This window comes from Saccostrea echinata, unplaced genomic scaffold (assembly GCF_033153115.1).
Source record: "Saccostrea echinata isolate AGI-Se365-2 ecotype Australia unplaced genomic scaffold, CSIRO_AGI_Sech_v1 ptg000030l, whole genome shotgun sequence".
Taxonomy (NCBI): domain Eukaryota; kingdom Metazoa; phylum Mollusca; class Bivalvia; order Ostreida; family Ostreidae; genus Saccostrea; species Saccostrea echinata.
The window spans coordinates 24463367-24485534 of NW_026889779.1; the positions used below are offsets into that span (position 1 = coordinate 24463367).

The 22168-nt window shown below is 32.7% G+C and overlaps 2 protein-coding genes across 2 annotated transcripts in view; both read right to left on the reverse strand.

Moving 5' to 3' along the window:
• LOC133197576 (3 beta-hydroxysteroid dehydrogenase/Delta 5-->4-isomerase type 2-like) overlaps nucleotides 1-22168 on the reverse strand; it is a 132808-nt gene that overhangs the window by 92568 nt on the left and 18072 nt on the right. The window lies entirely within an intron of this gene.
• LOC133197580 (TLC domain-containing protein 2-like) lies at nucleotides 1859-15020 on the reverse strand. Its single transcript, XM_061333685.1, has 5 exons — nucleotides 14703-15020; nucleotides 14521-14603; nucleotides 11332-11414; nucleotides 5568-5739; nucleotides 1859-4162 (listed from the first exon to the last, which is right to left on the reverse strand). Exons 1-5 carry the CDS (start codon nucleotides 14915-14917, stop codon nucleotides 3960-3962), a joined length of 756 nt encoding a protein of 251 aa, XP_061189669.1. The 5' UTR covers nucleotides 14918-15020; the 3' UTR covers nucleotides 1859-3959.

Genomic DNA, 22168 nt, shown 5'->3' on the forward strand with positions numbered 1-22168 from the left:
TATCTGATGTACAAAAATATAATCAAATATTAAATGAACATATAAAAAAGGGGAAAAAATCAAATGAAGGGTACCAAAACATCTTTGGATAACACCAATTGACTTAAACATCTCAGAAATAATGTGAGACAGCCCGTAACATTCATCTTTGAATTACAATTATACATCAAACAATCCATATTACTCTTGGAATTATATCAATTAATCCCTAATCATCTTGGGATAGTATCAGAAAATCCCTAATCAGCTTGGGATTATATCAAACAAGCCCTTATCACCTCAAGTCTGTGACAACAATTCCTTATCACCTGCAGATTACATCAGACAATTCCTAATCACCTGGGGAATACATCAGACAATTTCTAAACATACTGGGAATTCATCAGAAAATTCTTAACTACAGAGGGATTACATCAAGCAATTCTTAACCATATCAGGAATACACAAGACAATTCTTAACAATATTGGGATTACATCAGACAATTCTTAACCATAGAGGGATAATATCAGACAATTCTTAACCATATTGGGATTACATCAGACAATTCTTAACCATATTGGAATTATATCAGACAATTCTTAACCATAGAGGGATTATATCAGACAATTCTTAACCATATTGGGATTACATCAGACAATTCTTTAGTGTTACAGGATAACATCAGACAATTCTTAATCACCTCGGGATTACATCAGACAATTCTTAACAATAGCAGGATTACATCAGACAATTCCTAATCACCTCGGGATAACATTAGACAACTCTTAATCACAACGGGAAAACATCAGACAACTCCTAACCATAGTGGGATTATATCAGACAATTCTTAACCATAACGGGATTACATAGGACAATTCTTAACCATAGTGGGATTACATCAGACAATTCCTAACCATAGAGGGATCATATCAGACAATTCCTAACCATATTGGGATTACATAGACAATTCCTAAGTTTACAACAGGCAACTCTTACACATCATGACTCTGAGTCATCTTGATATAACATTGAACAACTCTATAAATTATTTTGTGAAGACCAGTGCTTGAACTCTACATACTTGTACTTCAATCACAGATTCCAAAAACTGACATTTGAAACATGGAAATAAAATTTCTCTGCTTCCAATTTTAACTCATGCATTAATCTTGTCCATGATTTTAACAATAAATATAATAATAAATGTATCTTTAACGAGGTTCGCTCCTGAGCTTTTGAGCAGATTTTTATTTTAACCTATATTTAAAAAAATCTGCGTAATGTTTTAATTCTTACAATAAATTTGGATTCTACAATGCCAAATAAACTATATTCAGTTAAAACTCCATGATTAAATTCCGTACCAAAAGCATTAAGTGAGGAACTATATTTTGTGGCGGAAGGTTTTTTAGAAGAAAATGATCATTTTTTCTCTTTCGAAGTATTTGAAGTATATGTTAAGTTTGGATTCCTATTTTTACATGCAGTCTGCACACAGAATTATTTTGAGCAGTGAACTGTTTTATACTGGTCCTAAATTATATATTTAATAAACTGTCATGAATTCAATCATCATATTTGATAAATAAATCAAATATATTGTGAAAATCAAGAGAAAAAATAGCCCTAATTTAAGCTCAAAATTAGCACTATTTTAGTAATATCTAAAAAATAACATCACAGACCCCCACTTTTAACTTTCTTTTCTCAATATACAAGATACTTTTAATCATTCTTCTTAAATTCAGTGAAATGACATTACTTTTAAATGAGTTTTTTTCTTGTTAAATTTGTAATGCTAGCAAAATGAAATTTTTTGAGTGCAAAAAGGTCAAAAAATGGAACGTGCGGAGTACTTTAAAATTTTTTTTCGTTGTCAAAAATTTTAATGGGTCTATTCAAGATGAAATAAAACTGTGTTTGTTCCCATAACTTATTTGAATAAAAAATATCGGAGGAAAAACTTAAAAAATTGATTTATGTGTAATACGTTTTTACAGTGCAAAAAGGTCAAACTAAATGCTCTGTAGCGCCAAAAGAAGCGCATTGACCCCCATTTTTTGTTTTGGTTTTTAATTAAGCTATGTGTATAAATTCTAAAAATATACTTGATAAAAAATCCTCATTACTTTTGATGTCAGGATCCAACCTCCTTAAGAACTTTTGAATGTATTAATATTTTAAAGTGGCATTTTTAAAAACAAAAAAATTATAACATGTATTTATATAAGCAGAGCCCTGTTACAAAGATCTTTCAATTGTGAATTAATCTTAAATTATTTACATCAAATAAAAGCCAACAACAACTTGTAATATCAAATCAAAAGCAAAATTCGGGTAATTAGGTATAACCTAAGGGCTAGGTTCATTTGTGATATAAAAGAATCATAGAAGATATTATACATTTTGAGCATACATAATGATTAATAGTATATTACAAAGTATATAAAGATGTCCACTGTGCCATTATTCTTTTAATATATAATTAACTAACCACTAAAACTAAACTTAAGTTAAATGTACCATATATCTTGTAACATTATAATTAACTGACCATGGCCCACTACAACTAGACTAGATAAATGTTTAGAATTTTGTGTTTTCCAAAATTACATGTAGAATTATTAACTTTTTAACTATCTAAATCTAAATCTTAATTTTATTTTTATCTTCTGATGTTTGAAAATTCTTCTACACAGAACAAATTAAAAAAAAAAAAAAAATTCTCAGAAATATCTTGTGTCAAGTACACCCCTGAGATACATTAACTAACCTTGGTTTAAATTAACACATTTGTTACTCTGCTTCTTCAGATAAGCAAGCTTGCTCGTCTGATAGTTAACAATCGTAATGGAGAGTTAAATTTGAAATGTTACTTTTCATTCCACAAACTTACAGCCTTCATACATTTCATAATATCCAACCTTACAGAGGTTTACCTAAAAAAAATTATCATCTTATCAAACTCTTTCATTTCTAGAGGTATTTTGGTCCCCTTCCAAGCATACTTCTATTTAACTTCTAGGGTATATTCATACCTAATACTTTAAACCAGGTCTTTATCTTTGTTACAAACTCATTTTTTCCCTTTATCTTTACCAAGAACAAAAATAGCACGGAAGTAAATTCAGAAATTGTTTTCAAGGTTAACATATTTTTTTTTTGTTCACATTTAAACAATTAACAAGTGTGTGGATAGTCATTAATTTACATGGATCCAATTAAAAACAAAATTGATGTATAGTATGTTTGAAAACTTGAGTGAACGCCAAGAAATACCCTGTAAATACCCAGAAATTCAACATAATGTTTGTAAAATTGTACTCTTTGTGTATTAACTATTCCAATCTAAAGTTTCTAATCATTTTAAAATATTTATTTCCAATTACAGATTTCCATCATATTTAGTGAATTATATATTTCAAAATTTTTAAATAAAAACTTTCATTACAGCTACAAAAATGATATACAAATGCCACAAATTTAAACATATTAATGAAGAGGACAGTGATGTCATTTCATGTTGAATTAAAATTGTATGGTTATTGCCCATAACAGTGAAATTTTGATTTCCTTTTAACAAGGACTGCTCAATGCAAGATACCTTAATGAACAAAGATTGAATTCTTCCTAGAATTACAGAATGATGTTCCTTCATTAGATGGATTACATTTTGACATAAATCATACTACTGACACATTCTGGCAGAATTTGATTACAAAACACTGCAATATCTTCAACAAATCAAGCACACTATTACATTGACTCAGTCAGACTAAAACTTAATCATGACAAAATACATGTATTCAAAAGTATCATGACAAACACTCAGACCTTACATCTAGAAGTCTTAATTTGTTGAATTAGAAAATAAAAATAACATCTTTCCATTAACACACACAAAATTCATTCAAACACTTTCATACTTCAATTAATTAATTTACACATTAATGAGTAAAAGCTATCTAATATACGAAGATTAGTCCACTTTGACGGTGGATTCTTTCTTGCGGATAAAATCACTCTGCAGAAGACGATAAAACAGCACAATATTCATAATTGTCATCACTGCGAGTCCAATGCTGCCAAGGGTGTAAAACACAAAAGGAATAAGGTCTTTGTTGATCAACAGCCATTTGCTCATCCAAGCCATCACCGAAATACGAAACCCCACAAATGTTCCTAAGCAAAAAATATAATATTTATATATATTAGAATGAGCTTCAAGTTCTTTACTTTGTAACTTGATAATGTCATTGTGCATTACATTGCATTTAGTTGAATCCACATTTTTCAAAAGTCATGCCCCTTGACCACCATCTTTGGGGAAAACCCCATAGGATTCTTTTCTCAGCAAACATGACACAATCATGGGAACAACTGGCAATTTTGAGAGCTTAATAGAATATTGACAAGGGGCCCAGGGGCCACATTGCTCACTTGAGCACTCTAGGTAGGAAAAAGCACAAATCAGTTCAGAGTTCAGTATTGAAAAGTTTAAATATAGAAGTGGTTGGGGGGGGGGGGATTTTAACTAACTTGAATCTATACCTCATAGGGATGCTTTTGAATTAATATGACAAATAATGGCTTTCTGTTGTTAAGAAGAAAATTAATATATCCTTTGTATTCCTTTGTATAACTATGATACCCTGTTATGGCCCCTCTATTCTCCTTAGGGGTCATGATTTGAACAAATTTGAATCTACATTACCTGAGGATGGTTCCATTTAAATATGACTAATCATGGCTTTGCTGTTCTTGAGAAGAAGATTTTTGAAGATTTTTCCTAAGTATTCCTATGTAAAACTTTGATCGCCCATTGTGGCCCCACCTTACCCCTGGGGGTCATGATTTTAACAAACTTGAATCTACACTACCTGAGGATGCTTCCATATAAGTTTCATATTTTGAAGCACAGTGGTTCTTGAGAAGAAGATTTTTAAATGATGCCATTAATTTTTTCACGAATTCATAATTATCTCCCCTTGGAAGAAAGCGTGGCCCTTCATTTGAACAAACTTGAAAACCCTTTATCTAGAGATACTTTGTGGCAAGTTTGGCTGAAATTGGCCCTGTCGTTCTTGAGAACAAGATGAAATTGTGAAAAGTTTACGACGATGACAATGACAGACAATGGACAAATTTTGATCAGGAAAGCTCCCTTGAGCCTTCGGCTCAGGTGAGCTAATAATTTCAAAAATATGGCAAAAATTGCCATGATCAGCAATTAGCTGAAATTTGGACTTTTCCTGGATTTATATTGGCTTTATGTTCTTGGACTCATTGACTTACGTGTCAAATGATACAGCATAATCATAATCATGTTTACTTCAAATACATACATATAAACAGTCAAACCTTGTTATCTCAAACTTGATGGAACCAATAAAAAAAACTCCAAGATATCTGAGGATTTGAGACATCCAGGGTAAAATACCTCACGAAATAATAGTTGGGACTTCCATATCACCTTTACATCCCCATGGTATTCCAGATATCACTGTTAGAGATAGCGAAGTTCAACTGTACATGTATATTTTTTTTTTACTTAATTCCATGAATAGATTGATGTAACTTTCCATACCTAAATTGATAATGCTATTCAGTCTGTATAATTTATTGTCTTTTTTAAACTGGCAAATTTGTAAAATCTGTCTAAGGTGAAGGAAAATACTGTTTAGCTCTATCACCAAGGCAACCACAGCATAACCAACATACATCCTGGATACGATGGATACACCAAAACAGATGATGATCTGAAAGAAAGAGATTAACTGTGTTAATTTTAATTTTCTGGATTAAGTTGTCTTTGCCACAACACTTATATAAAAAGCACTTATAAGCAAAGTATGGTAATACATGTATAAAGGCTGTCCAAAGTTAATTATATGTTTAACATCTGCCACACGTTCAGGTTTAAGAGAAATCAGTCTGTGGAAAAACAAACAATTTGGAATTCAAAGTATCCATTCAGGTTTGATTTTACATTTAGCGACAAAATTCTGCATCCAGTAGTGAAAGAAAATGTGCTAAGAAATCATAGTTGGTGCCTTATACATGTGTAACTAAATAAGATAATAATAAGAAAACCAGTGATGTCAACAGTATACCATCATAAATGAAACATAAATGGTTTTACAATTAAGGTTTATAAAAATTTCTCATTTAGTGAGTGTTTTATGTTAGCTGTCAGATCACAGCCTCTTAGTCATCATTATTTTTCCTGAACCATTCTCTGCATTGGAGAAAATTGAAAGGTTTTTATTAATTGTAGAGAATGTTGAAAACCAATATCATACTAATATATACACAGAGTATTCATGTACCTACAATTAAAAGGCATGAAAATATTAGACATTGACATTTTAGAAGGAAGAAGCTTAAAGAAGATATGGGATTTCAAGTAAAAGAGAGGAAATAAGGATTGAGCATTGGGAAGTATTCCTTTGACTCTGTATAAATGTGTGTATGGAAGTCAAGGTAAAATAATCTAACAGCCATGCTTCACTAAATATTGACATTTTCCCTTACAAAACCAAATGCTAGTACAGTGGAAATAAAACAGAAACACAGCTTCAATAAAAGAATGTAATCAATATCGTCATCATGATTTTAATTGTAGACAACGGTAATTACAAGAGGAAGCATTATCCTACAGTGTACCACGTATGTATAGTGATATAAATCCATTGGACATACTACTAGACCTAGTTAAAAGTCACTCTTCTGCAAACCCAGTCTACAGTCAAGGGACATATTCATACACCATCTCTGTACAAATTGTGTCAAGTTTTTTTGCATGTTCGCATATCGTTTCATGTTTTCTTGCATGTTCGCTAAAGTACATCATGTGCTCACAAAAGGATGCAAACCAATATGTGTACTAAGGAAAAATCTTTTACATGTGTAATGCAAAACTGACTTAGACTTAGATATCAAATCAATAATACTATATTATATCATATATATATATATATATATATATATATATATATATATATATATATATATATATATATATATATATATATATATATATATATATATATATATATATATATATATAAAGCACTAAAAACCAACAACACTGTATATCCTAAGTGTCGGATCTACTAAGTAGATACAAGGTCACGGATGGAAATTTATATAAAGCACTAAAAATGACCAACGACACGAACAATTATATAATTGTCAATTTTTCGGGACGACCTGCCCCTTCCTCAGGACAAAGAAAAAGTTAAGAAGTCATAAAAACAAAGGAAATAGAGAAACAAAAACAACTAGCACTACTACTAAACTACCAAACACTAAATATTTACAGTGTTACATGTTAAATTTCAAGTTAATAAACAGTCGTGAACAAAGAAATCTGGAGTGCTATGAATTGCGTCCGGTCTATCGGGTGAACTCTGGTGAAGTGCGATTTACATAATTGAACGAATTAATTATCGCTAATTAATTACAACAAGCAGTAAATCGTACATTGTCTTATTCTCTCAAAATAGCGTAACTATACATGATAAAAAGAAATTAAAGAAAGATAATATGGAAGGGCAATTTGAAAATAAATTTGGATATATTATAAATTTGGAAATCGATTAAGGAAATACACAAAAATGTAAGCTGTAAGTATCTGGGTAGGTTGTTCCAGAATTTCTAATGCGAATTAACGGTAAAGTTTACACTATATAGAGAGAATGAACTTGTTTGTTACAATCCGGGATTGGGTCAATTTTGAGAGAATAAGAGAATGTACAATTTACTGCTTGTTGTAATTAATTAGCGATAATTAATTCGTTCAATTATGTAAATCGCACTTCACCAGAGTTCACCCGATAGACCGGACGCAATTCATAGCGCTCCGGATTTCTTTGTTCACGACTGTTTATTAACTTGAAATTAAACATGTAACACTGTAAATATTTAGTGTTTGGTAGTTTAGTAGTAGTGCTAGTTGTTTTTGTTTCTCTATTTCCTTTGTTTTTATGACTTCTTAACTTTTTCTTTGTCCTGAGGAAGGGGCAGGTCGTCCCGAAAATTTGACAATTATTATTGTTCGTGTCGTTGGTCATTTTTAGTGCTTTATATATATATATATATATATATATATATTTCACCTTGAATAAAGGTCACAGTGACCTTAATGAAAATGTGACACACCCTCTGCTTAAGATCCATTATCTGTCTAAGTTTGATGATTTTAGGTAAAAAGAAATTCCCAGTTCTGACAGAATTTTGCCATATTTGGCCAAGTCACCTTAATTAAAGGTCATAGTGACCTTAATGTAGAATGCAACAAACTATCTACCTTAGATGCATTATCTATCCTAGTTTTAAGATTCTAGGCCAAATAATTTTCCAGTTATAAGCCGGTTAGGGTTTTGTCAGATTTAGCCATATCTTCAGAACTGAAGGTCATGGTGCCCAACCTAACACACTCTCTACCAAAGATGCATCACCTGACAAAGTTTGAAGAATCTAGGCCTCATAGTATTAAATTCATGAGCCTGACAAAAAATCTAACAGACAGACATGATTGCCAAACCAAAATGTCCCATCAAAGACAGGCTTATAAAAAGCATATTAAGTTTGATAAAAATATCTTTAACAGTTTCTTTGAAACTATGCTAAATACCAATTTAAGAAAAGTGAAGTCAAGGTCAAAAAATGTTGATTAAGTTGAATAGCATTTAGACACCAAAATGTCTCAGCATATGAAGTTTGTAAAAATATCTTGAATAGTTTCTTTGAAACTTAGCTAAACAGTCATTTTAGAAAAATAAAGTCAAGGTCAAAGATCAAGGTAAAAAAAAGTTAATGAATATTACCTCTTGCCAATATGTATCAGCATACATTACATAAAAGGTTTGATAAAAATATCTTAAATAGTTTCATTAAAACTGAGCTAAAACTAATTTTAGAAAATTGATATCAAGGTCAAAGTAAAAAAAGTTGATGAATTTGAATACCTGGTAGCTCTCTCCAATATGTTTCAGCAAAAAGGGTTTGATAAAAACATCCTGAATCATATGAATACTGAATAGTTTCTTTGAAACCAATCTAAACACAAATTTTTGAAAAGTAAGGCCAAGGTCAAAGGAAAGGCCAAGGTCAATTTTTTTTCATTTGAATAGCCGTCATCAATATGTACATGTATCAGCAAATGAAGTTTGATAAAATGTCTTGATTATATAGTTTTTTTGAAACTGAACAAAAGGCAAGGTGTGATTGAAGGATTAAAGATGGACATCACATGACAAACGCCCCAGCCATATTCATGGCCGGGCATAAATCTACAAGCATAGCAAAAAAAAGTCTGAATTACAAACTATGATGGAATGACAATGATTGAATGTCAGAATGACGGACAGAATTAGGGGTAACACTATAAGCCTCCCTGACAGGTTTTTCAAGGAGGGGATAAAAAGTTTAAAACATCCAAACAATGTTTTACGGAACGGTCAAAATAAATTCCACTTTGAATGAGATGTCTGACTGCTATTATGGCATTCCTAACAGCCTCAGGCAAACAGTTTGAATCTTGGGTAAGACAAAATGCATGTTGCTTTTGAACATGTTGAATCCAGTCACTAAATGTATAATGTTGAATACCAGGGATACTTCAAAGCTAGCTATTCTTTGGTCCCAATTAAATTTCAAATATTCAGATATCCTATTTTTTTTGGGGGGGTGGGGGGGTGGGGGGTGGGGGGAGGTAGTGCTGCCTGTCCCACAGAGTTTGAGATACAAATGTATTACCATGTATGCCACTTCTTTGATCTCAAAAAGAAAACTTGTGTAAAATATAGAATCACATATACAATTTATCTAATTACCCTACCAGCAAGCTGGAAGTAGGCTATATGTTTTCACCCATTTCTTAATTCTTTGTCTGTTGTCAGGAATAGTCAGAAAGTTTATAACTGATCTAAAACCTCATTGGAATAAGTTATCCCTTATTGTCCTCCATACATTGCCAGCAGTTGTTAGTTTAAATGGGGGACACTGTTTCCAAATAAATGTACATGTACAATGAACTCATTGCAACTCTTTGGATGTTGATCTAAATATTTATACATATTCTTAATAATGTTTAAATGCCTGATCTAAAACTTCTGGTAATAATTTAAGATTGATTTTTCTATTTATTAAATACTAATATACAATGTTTGATCAAATATTATATTAGGTTCTGAAACATGATTAGTGTCTGTTTTGAATTAATGCAACTGTTTCACAGTTTGAAATGAAATTATTTATATTGCAGAATTCTGGCATTTAAAATAAATGTGAGTCTTTCAATCTAGTTGACATAGCAAGTGACTAATACTTTAACATGTTCACAAAGCTGTAATATAAATAGGAATTCAATTAAGCGACAAAAAATTGGAATATATATTTGCTCTACCTAAAATGTAATTTTGGTAATATTTTTACCTAAATTCTTTGAAGTTTCTTTTTAAATGTTGTTAAATGGATCTATACCTGAAGACCATAACATTTTGTTCAGACCTAGTGATAAATCTTAACTGCATACATTATGATACGTATTAAATTTAAATGTCTTAACGGTAGGTTTATACCTATGAAACATTAATATTTGACACCATTCACCATGTTCACCAGTCAATAACCTTAAATACACATAGGTACAGTGAAGTCACAATGTCAGCCACTTTTCACAATTCCTAATGAATTACAAGTGACCCCTATCTCTCTAGATATAATTATACTGTTTGTGAGAAAGGTTTGTGTAAGTTTTATAAGATTGTAAGTCAGTGGCCTTTGTTCAGTATATTCAACGATAAGTATGCAAATCATAGTACAAAGGCTACTGACTGGTTTGTAGTTGTGTGTCAACAACTGCAAGCAAAACTGTACAAGTTCCTTTTTTGCAATAAGATTAGACTGCAGGTCATATGAAATTTCTCATGATTTCATCACTTTTATAAGGAAACGGTAGAACTTCCCTAAAGAGTTTAATGTTTCTCTACAACTATCTCAGATACTGGCTAAAGAATTACAGGGTACATAGTATAGTAGTTGGATTTCATAAAACATCAGGCTCTGAAAGAGATTTAAGTCCCTCTAGTCTAATACCTAAGGAGGTAATCTTGCTTTAATGAACATGATGGAACAAACCCTCTTAGAAAAAATTCATAAATTGGGGGCAGGGGGATCCAAAAGGACTGTTAAGAAAAACAGGAAATGGCCAGTTCAGCGTGACATGCATGAAATTTTTTTTGAAGTATTTTAATATTTATTTACAGTCACAAGTAGACTCTTTTTTAACATAAAGAGGTAATAAACCACTAAAATAGATCTGTTCTCTGTTGAAATGTACTCACCACAACATGATGTCCCATCAATTCAAAGGACTGTCTATTTCTCTGGTATCTCAGCATATCAATGGTATCATATATAAAGTAACCTATAAAAAACATAGTATACCGTATAAAACAACCTACAAAAAACAAAGTAAACCTATAAAATAACCTACAAAAAACATAATATACCCTAAAAAATAACCTACAAAAAACATAGTATACCGTATAAAATAACCTACAAAAAACAGAGTATACCGTATAAAATAACCTACAAAAACACAGTGTACCCTATAAAATAATCTACAAAAAACATAGTATACCCTAAAAATAACCTACAAAAACATAGTATACTGTATAAAATAACCTACAAAAAACATAGTATACTGTATAAAATAACCTACAAAACACATAGAATACCCTATAAAATAACCTACAACACACATAGTATACCCTATAAAATAACCTACAAAAACATAGTAAACTCTATAAAATAACCTACAAAAAACATAGTAAACCCTATAAAGTAACCTACAAAAACATAGTAAACCCTATAAAGGAACCTACAAAAAACATAGTATACCCTATAAAGTAACCTACAAAAACATAGTATATCCTATAAAATAACCTACAAAAACATTGTATACCTATAAAATACCCTACAAAAAACATTGTATACCTATAAAATAACCTACAAAAACACAGTATACCCTATAAAATAATCTACAAAAAACATAGTATACCCTAAAAATAACCTACAAAAACATAGTATACTGTATAAAATAACCTACAAAAAACATAGTGTACTGTATAAAATAACCTACAAAACACATAGAATACCCTATAAAATAACCTACAACACACATAGTATGTACCCTATAAAATAACTTACAACACACATAGTATACCCTATAAAATAACCTACAAAAACATAGTAAACCCTATAAAATAACCTACAAAAAACACAGTAAACCCTATAAAGTAGCCTACAAAAAACATAGTATACCCTATAAAATAACCTACAAAAACATAGTACAGTTTGTTTCATAATTTATGTTACATTTTGAATCTTTAATTTGACAAACACAAGAAAAAGACCATCTTCGCTAGCCAAGGGTTTCTGATACGCTACTCTCCTCATAAGCCCTTGGCATACGGTGTTAAAAAAAGTTGGGATTTTTTTTCTCAAGTTGTGATTTGAGTTGATCGACATCGTTCGACCAATCAGCAATTGTTTTTTGTAAATGACGATATTTGCGTTCGGGATATATCTTGACTCTTTAATATCGGTAATGTAAAACGCAAGTAAACAATGATCCGTAAGATAACATGCCATTCTATGAATAGCAATATGGTGTCATCCAATTTCTAAAGCAACGTGCAAAATATGTGATTAAGAATCTATACTGTTTAGATTTGCATTTTTACATGTTTAAATAACAAATTAACATAACTCAATACCTTCTTGTTAATTATCTTTAAAAACAATTTTTTTTAAAAATACGCTTTTTATTTCTGTCGATGACGCAATCTGTGCGTACCTGGTAAGAATCATGATCACGTGACAAAACAATCCCGTTTTTTTTTCAGCACCGTATGCCAAGGGTTTATGAGGAGAGTAGCGTACCAGAAACCCTTGGCTAGCGAAGATGGAAAAAGACACAGACAAGTGTTTTTATCAATTTGATGCATGCATCCATAAGGTTCATTGTGTATAATTACCAACCAAAATATTAAACACTGGACGAAATCTCAAACATTAACGAAAATAAGAGAATTTTTTTTTTTTAAAATTACGCCATTTTTGTTACGTTGAATTTCACGACGCCAAAAGCCCAAATTACATGTTCTTAATGATCTCCACTATTTCAACTATAAATGAAAATTGTTTCTCAAAATTTGTTTAACCTTGTCACACATATTTGTTAGACACTCCTCATTTGAAGGTTTATGCTGATAAGTTCAGTCCATTTCGAAAAATAATCAAATTATGACACCGGTGTTTATGTCACAATTTATCATTGTAATACCATGATTTCCTTAACTTTTTCACATGGAACAAAAATGCAAGATTTGATGTTTAAAAGGATATATAGTTTGCAATAGAAATGTAATAGGTAAGAAATATAATTAGTTTTGAAAATGTAACATACATTATGAAACACCCTGTATTATCCAACTTTAAACTTGGCCATAACTTTTCAACAGTTGGTGCTAGGGCTTTCAAATTTCACACGTGTATTCATCCTGACAAGACCTTTCCATGGATGTAAATATTTTTGAATTTTTGACCTTGACCTTAGAGTTTGACCTACTTTTAAAAAACTTTAACCTAATGGCCATAACTTTTGAACAGTTCACTCTAGAGCCTTCAAATTACATTTTTGATCTCTTGACCGTGGAGTTTGACTTGCATTTGAGAAACTTTAACCTTCGCCATAAGCTGCCATATGGGGGCATCAGTGTTTCACATCTTGTTATGATTCTTTGCATAATAACCATGATATAAACTGGATAAACTAACATGTATCAGTATGTACCAATAATACTAAATAATTATTAACTACTACACAGGATTTGATCAAGTGAGTGGTCAACCCCCTAAATGACTGTGATGATTTAACTTTACATTCATTATCACAGTGTGTGACTAAATGATTTAAGGTTCAACATGAAAAAAAACATAGATAATATTACTTATTGAAATTTAAAAGTATCATCCTTATTAAATGCGACCATCATCTGTGTTTTTAAGTCTTGCCAAGATACCTATAAATGCTTGAATTTTGTCATGTTAATTCACTGAGGTGAGAGCCTATTATTTTCTTTCATTGTCAAAATCACATATATTTATCCTTTGATTGAAAGGGTAGTTTAAATGATTGTCATTTTTCTCAACTTCTGTGTACAAATAGTGCTTTAAAATTTACATTGCCACAAACATTATGTTAAACATGTTAGCTCTTATTATTGGCCACGCCCCAACTGAGTGTAAGCTGTTCAAATATATCATTGTTTGAAGTTTGTTTCATACTAAAATAAACACTTGTGTGAAAATAAAACAGCTTTGCCTAGTGTTCAAAGGGAGAAAATATACCCATACACGTATATTTTAATCAAAGTAGGTCACACGTGCTTGCACAACTGGTTGCGTAACTCAGAAAAATTATAAATTTATGCGTCCTATAGCATATATAAATCATGGTTATTTACCAACAGACACGCTGATCAAAGTGTGCGCCAATACTGTGTGAGTCTTGATCATGTCTTCTGCCAACTTTGGGTTGTCGTAGAAACTAAAAATAATGAAAAATTGGTAAAAAAGTACACATAAAGAATGAATTCACAATATAAGCTTAAGTTGTAACAAAAAATGTTGATTTCGTTCAACCTACCATAAACAAGACCAAAACCCAGTGATGACTGAATGAACAAGTGATGTAGAAATGTTTTTCCATTTCCAAGCATTCTTTTCGGCAGCTTTCGGTAGCAACAATTCGGCAAAAACACTTAAAACATAAAATCCTACAAATGATAAGAAAACCACTGTTAATCCGTAAACAGCCCCAGAAAATTCCTCCGGCCAAATTTCCTTATTTATAAACTCCATAGTAAATTATTTGATGTCTCGAACAGTTTTTAAAATAAGCAGCATATCACGTGTACGGTCCTTTTATTTTGACAGAAATCACGCCAAAGTTCAGATAACGAGGTCACTATGTATGGCGTCAAATCAAATCTACGGAAACTCCTTAGGATAATCTATACACATGTAGAGGCTTCCCGTGGTTATGGATACCCGTACTTCACAGTTTGACTCTTGAGTGCTTTCAAGAGTGACGTCTTCTTCGATATGAGTGATTAGAGAGAGGGTACACTTTATGTTACAAGAAAGGGGAACATTTTTTGACTGGAGTGGAAATCGAAACCGTGACCGACCTATACATTACTAGGTCAGGTGCCCAAACCACCGAGTTATAGCTAGGGCGATATCCAGGATCCATACAGCATGTACACCACAAACCGCTTTTTTTCTATGCCCTCGAAAATCCATGCACAATATTGACCCATAGCATGGGGTTTTAAAGGGGGACCTCAAAATAAAATTAAAAAAAAATACACTAAACTTTCCAAACTCGAAAATCTTATTGGGGGGGGGGGGGGGGTTGAACCTTTCTCTAACTTTCTGGTACACATTTTTTTTTTCAAATGCTGGATTTTGCCAGTGCTCGATTTTACAGCAACAAAAAAGGGGAGGCAACAAGCATCTCAATTCTTGATATTTGATTGTAGATTTTTAGGATGTAAAAAAAAAAAAAACGACATCATAATTGCATTCGTTTATGAAGAGCACGGAGTTTTTCAAAAGTGACGGAGTTAGGGTACTGAAGGAATTACTTAGGGTTCTTCGACTCTTAAGGGTCCAGTTTGGATATACAAGGCCCAACCATGAATTTCCTCATTTCTGGGTAAAATTCGTTAGCTGTTTTTCCACCATAGACTTGCAGTTGAAAGTTTATTTCTGAATATTATTTATATGCAACTGCGAAGCTTTCAAATATAGAAAAACCTCTGAAATCGGATCTAAAGTCGTAAGTATTGGCACCAAACAACCATCATTCAACTTCCACCCCATTTCAGTTGGACATGGTAATAATAATAATGGACCCGTACAGTCCCGTAGGAAGCAATTTCACTTTGAGGGGGCACAACCATACATTTTCAGTTGGGGGGGGGCACTATCAATTAAGTACCAAAAGCAAAAAAAAAAAAAAGGTCATCAGACGTTATTATTGAGGGGGCACAAGCATAGTAGCTATGTTTTCTATAGTATTCTATATATCGGCAAAATTATTGGGGGGGCACGGTTCCGTGCCCCCCCCCCCGGTTCCTACGGCCATGCCGTAAATGTTTGCCTGTCTCAGTATCAACGCCTGGTAGTGTGCTCGCTTTATATGCATGGGTAATTAGGCATCACTAGTCGGAGGTATATTCTAGGGGCTTTTTGATTTTCCAATTACAGTAATCTGAACCGTGTCAGTTGGTATACGACTTACGGACGAATTTTTGACAGTCTTTGGTTTTCTGATCAGTTAATTCTTCCTTTCCTTTACCCCCCCCCCCCCCACGAGAAGCTCATAGTTATTTCTGAACCCCCTCGTGGAAGGTATTTTTGATATACCATAGAGAAAAAAGACGTGTCGCATCCTGTCAGTACATGAAATTCGACAAAATCCTTGCCTAACTCTAAAGAAGAGTAATTTTTTCGACATCAGCATGGACAGGAATGCTTTTTCCCATTTAAAAGGTTCCGGTAATCATCCACAAGTGTCTATCTATTTCTGAAAAGAATGATAAAATGGGTAGAAATGAAAGAAAAAGTGAGCAAGCTCACATATCCCACGCTCCCCCAAAACTTGACAAAGTAACACATAATGAATGGCACGGTGCACTTTAATTACACTGTATAATTCAAAAAGGGGCATTATACTTGCAAAATCATCACTTCAAAACTTCTTGCATATAAGGACATTCAAATCTTTGTATGTTACAAATTTAATTGGGCTGAGTTTCTAGATAAATAATGGAATAAAAATTTCTTGGTATTATACAAATCTATACACATTATGTCTGAAATACCTGCAAAGTTTCAGGAAATTCAGTGCAGGAGTTATGCTGACAAACTGTTATTTAAATTCCTCAGTGATTTCGATTTGTTAATTAGTGTAAGTCCATGTCCAACGTATGACAATTTACACATTTAAATAATTGATGGAAACAAAATTATGATGTAGTCATATACTGTACTTATGAAATTATATAAGGCAAAGCACTAATCTGAGGTGGGGAGGGCCGGGGCCTTTTTGTGTACTTCTATCCAAGATTTGGTGTGTGTGTGTGTTGAATCATTCATATTTTGATCTCAGAATCAATAGGGGTCTTTCAAGGTCATAAAATATTTCACATAAAATTTCATTACAAAAGCTGATTCAAGTGTATTTCCTTATTACGTGGCTGCAAAGTTTTTTCAATAATAGCCAAAACTCTAAGGGCAAAAATAATGGAATCGGAATTTCCTGACACTATGCACATCTACACGCTGTGTCCAAAATATCTGCAAAGTTTGACGAAATTCTGTGCAGCGGTTTAAGAGAAGTTGCACTGACAAATTGTTCATTTCTATATTCCAGATATGGCCAAAAATCTAAGTTGAAAAGTGCCGAAATTACAAATTTCTTGTAAAATCATTAAATTAATGAATATCTGACGAGGAATTAAAAACAATTTGAAACATAATAACAACCATTTAGACTTAGTATTTAGCAACATTTTAAAACTTTTATTCATAACTTTCACGTTTTGATCAATGAGGAATTATTCCAACCAAGCAATGAAAAAAATATCTCATTTCCCCATTTGTACATTCTAACACAACCACAAATAGATCGGCCGCTGCTGCGTCCGATAATAACTGATTTGTTTGTATATTTCAAAGAACCACTTGTATCAGTAATTGAAATAGGCACTGGTAGGAATTCCTGCTTCAGTAATCTTCCCAAATCAACTTTCCTTCCTGCTTTACAAAAAAATGCAATGACAAGTCTTTGCAATATGTTTCGACCAGCCTTAAGAATTTTACCAGATTTTTGAAATATCTGGACGACTTGGTCAAGTGTTCTGGTGCTGGGTAGGGCTCTATTTTAAATTTGTATTCTACTGAAAGAAGTTATTTTCCTTTGCTATTTACCTGTGATAATTAATCACTGTAAATAATGTCATTGAAAGTAAGGTCAATCGAATAAAAGAATTATATAAGAATGTTTATAATATATAAAACAAAGAGCACTTTCATCATTTTTAATGGTCAGATAGATTGTAAATGATAAACGAGAGGCCCATGGGCCACAACCCTCAACTCAGTAACTTTGGCCCCCTGCTGTTCTTCACCAGATTTCCCCTTGTAATACTCATTGTGACCCGATACTACCAAAAGGGGGGGGCATGATTTGAACAATTTAGAATCTACACTACCCCAGGAAGCTTCCACATAAGTTTCAATTTTTCTGCATGGCCTTGAGGTTGTTGAAAAGAAGATTTTTAAATATTTTTCCTGTATGTTTCAATGTAAAACTTTGATTCCCTATTGTGGCCCCACACTACCCGGGGGCCATGATTTGAACAATTAAGAATATACACTACTCCAGGATGCTTTCACATAAGTTTCAGCTTTTCTGGCCTAAAGGTTCTTGAGAAGAAGATTTTTAAAGATTTTTCCTGTATGTTCATTGTAAAACTTGGATTCCCAATTGTGACCCCGCACAAGCCCCAGTGGTCATGATTTGAACAATTTAGAATCTACATTATCCCAGAATGCTTCAACATAAGTTTCAGCTTTTCTGGCCCAGTTGTTCTTGAGAAGGTTTTTAAAGATTTTTTTCTATATATTTTAATGTAAAACATGTATTCCCTATTGTGGCTCTATCCTACCCCATGGGGTCATGATTTAAACATTTTATAATCTACACTATCCAGAATGCTTCAAGATAAGTTCCTTTTCTGGCCCAATGGCTCCTGAGAAGAAGATTTTTAAATATTTTTCATGTATGTTTCAATGAAATTTGCCGAGATAACGAACAGTATTCGAGCTCAAAAGTCCATTAAACATTACAAAATAAGTGCAGACAATCACGGACCTCTAAATCTTCAGAGGTGGGATCAGGTGCCATGGAGGAGTGAGCATCCCCTGCAGACCGGTCACACCCGCCATGTGCCCCTTGTTATGATCGAGAAATAACGGAAAAATCTGCCGACAATTCAGTGTATAAATAATAGCCTATCAAATAGTATGAAAAAAGTCAGTCAGCATTTGACTGAAGAACCCTCGAGCTCTCTACACTGCATAGTAAAGAGTTCTGATTCTATGGTATTTTTCTGCAGTTAGAGTGATCTGCCCTTAGATCTAAATTCCAATAAATTGAAATTGACAGCATATTACTTGATTTGTAACTAGTTCAAGCATTCATAACATTTTAAATAGCCAAGATAAATTAATTGAACACTTTATTTGCATGTATTTTCTCCATGTAAGTAAACAATTATAGTGATTTATGTTCATTGATACTTGATTGTCTTTGAACATTTTTCCTGGATCCGGAGATAAATGCCACGTATCATATATTGAAAATTAAATTAATAAGCTCAATATTTACAACTTTACTCAATATAATTTTCTCAATGTCCAAAAAAACATTTTGCACTGGTGTATAGAGGGTCCTTAATGATATATTGTATTTGCTGACAAGGTCATTGTATCGACCATAGAACTTACGAAATGATGACTTCAAACGAGACTGTTGATATTCTTGTTTCATCAAGTTGTTTGTCAATAACTTAACCTCGTTTTAAAAATTGTTCATACGTAGAGCATGCTCTGGCGTATCGAATCAACTGAGAGATATAAACCCCGTATGCAGGTGATATATAAGGGTATATTGCTGCATAAGTAAGGGAAGTTGACGATTGAAAATTAAAGTCATCACGTTTATCATAAAGCTTTGTTGTTAGATTACCATTAAAGTCTTTTTCTAATAAAATATCCAAATATGAAACAGATGTGTCAGACTCTATGGTATCTTTTATCTCAAGCTCACCGGGATATATCGTGTCGACATAAGAATGGAAATAACCATTGTGAATCGACAATACGTCGTCAATATATATCTAAATGTCGAGTTGAAGGCCACAGCAAGTGTTTCCTTCTTTTCACGTAAAAGATTTTGAACAAATTCTGCTTCATATGAAAACAAAAATAGGTTTGCTAATAACGGGACGCAATTGGTACTCATGGGAATTCCCAATAGATTGTTGGAAGACCTGGCCCCAAGACCATAAACTGAGAATTAACTTAAGTCAAATGTTGAATTTTAATATCTTGAGTTTTATTTAATGTATTTGCTTAAAATTTTGCAATTTTATATAGCATTAAAATTTAATTACTTGATGAAAATTTTGTTTCATTATCAAAATTATTTCAAAAGTTATATTGGTTTGAAATTTTGACTTAAGTCTGTTCTCAATTTATGGTCTTGGGGCCTTGTCTCCAAAAACCACATTAGAGAGTGTCAATCAGAAACTCAAGCATCTTTTTAATGTCAACTTCCGAGTACTTGTGTGTGCAATCAAAGTGCTTTTTAAGAAAATAATTTTGTAAATGACCAATGATAAGGTAAGTAAATTTACGAGTTCCATTTTTATTGAAAAAGCAGCTGTCAACGATGTCAGAAAATCTGGACTTTAATTTAAGGTGGGGAACAGTTGTATATAAAGTTGAAAAGTCGTAAGGTTTTATGTTGTTGATTTTGGTAAAATTTCGTGATTTCTAATGTTCCAAAAGTTCTTTGGAATATTTTAATATCCACATCTGATTTACACCACTTCTCGAATATATTGTTGCACAGTACTCTTGAAGTTTCTCCTTCACTACTGTTAATATCTTAGTGAATCTTAATGTAAAACTTGGATTTCCTGTTGCGGCCCCACCCTACTCCCGGGGGCTATGATTTGAACAATTTAGAATTTACACTATCCCAGAATGCTTCCACGTAAGTTTCAGCTTTTCCTGCCCAGTGGTTCTTGAGAAGAAGATTTTTAAAGATTTTTCCTTCATATTTCAATGTAAAACTTGGATTCCCAATTGTGGCCCCACCTACCCCCGCGGGCCATGATTTGAACAAATTAGAATCTACACTGCCCCAAGATACTTTCACATAAGTTTTTGTATATTCTTGATTATCTCCCCTTGGAAGGGGGCTTGGCCCTTCATTTTAACAATTTAAATTTACCTTCACCCAAGGATGCTTCGTATCAAGTTTGGTAGAAAGTGGTCCAGTAGTTCTTGAGAAGTTGAAAATGTGAAAAGTTTTCAGACGAATGGACAGAAGGACGAACGACGGACAACGGGTGATCAGAAAAGCTCACTTGATCTTTCAGCTCAGATAATCTAAAAATGAGACAAAATTTTTTAAGACCAACAGAGGCAAATGTAAGAGGGAATGTGGTGGGTTAACCAACAAATAGCAAATAGATCTTCTTTAAAATTTGTTACTTAATACTAATCCAATTTTTTTCTTTTTTTTTTTTAACCCCGATCATCCTAGAAATTGTCTTGCTTCTGGGCAAATAATACAAGTTTATTTTGTTTTATGTTTTGTTTTACTTCTATGGATCCATACAGTGTTATCTTATACTCAGGTGACCGTTAAGGCATTTGGACCTCTTGTTGATAATACGACGGGCATTTGAAAAGTTCTGAGAACTTTTGATAAAATATTATTCATTGAACGAAAGTTGATGAGTTTGATTTTTGTCAGATTGTCGAGCGGATTTATCTTTTAACGTACAGGTTGGGAACAATTCCCCTGTAGAGAGATCATCTCGCTACAGCGCGATTATCCCTCTCTAGCGGGAGAAAATACATCTCGGAAACCCGAGATTTATATTCCGATTCCATCTGTAAACGTGTTAACTACCGTAAAAGGAAAATCCGGAAGCATGTCAACCCATTTGTTAAATATTTATTGTCTCATCTCAGTATATTTGCTTTAAAATATTGCCTCTACTGCTGCATACCTTGGAAATTTGAATAAGATCTTGCACAATTGTATAGACTTTCTACGGAGGACCACAAGTGATAAATATCAGTACGAGTAAACTTGCTTATTGCAGATGTACGTATATCTTTCGCCTTATTTTTTTAATAACCCCGTTTGAAAAGCGGGGGGTATATAGTGATCAGGTGTCCGTCAGTTGGTCTGTCTATAAAGCTGTCCGTCCGTCCATTACGATTTGGGGTACCCATCTC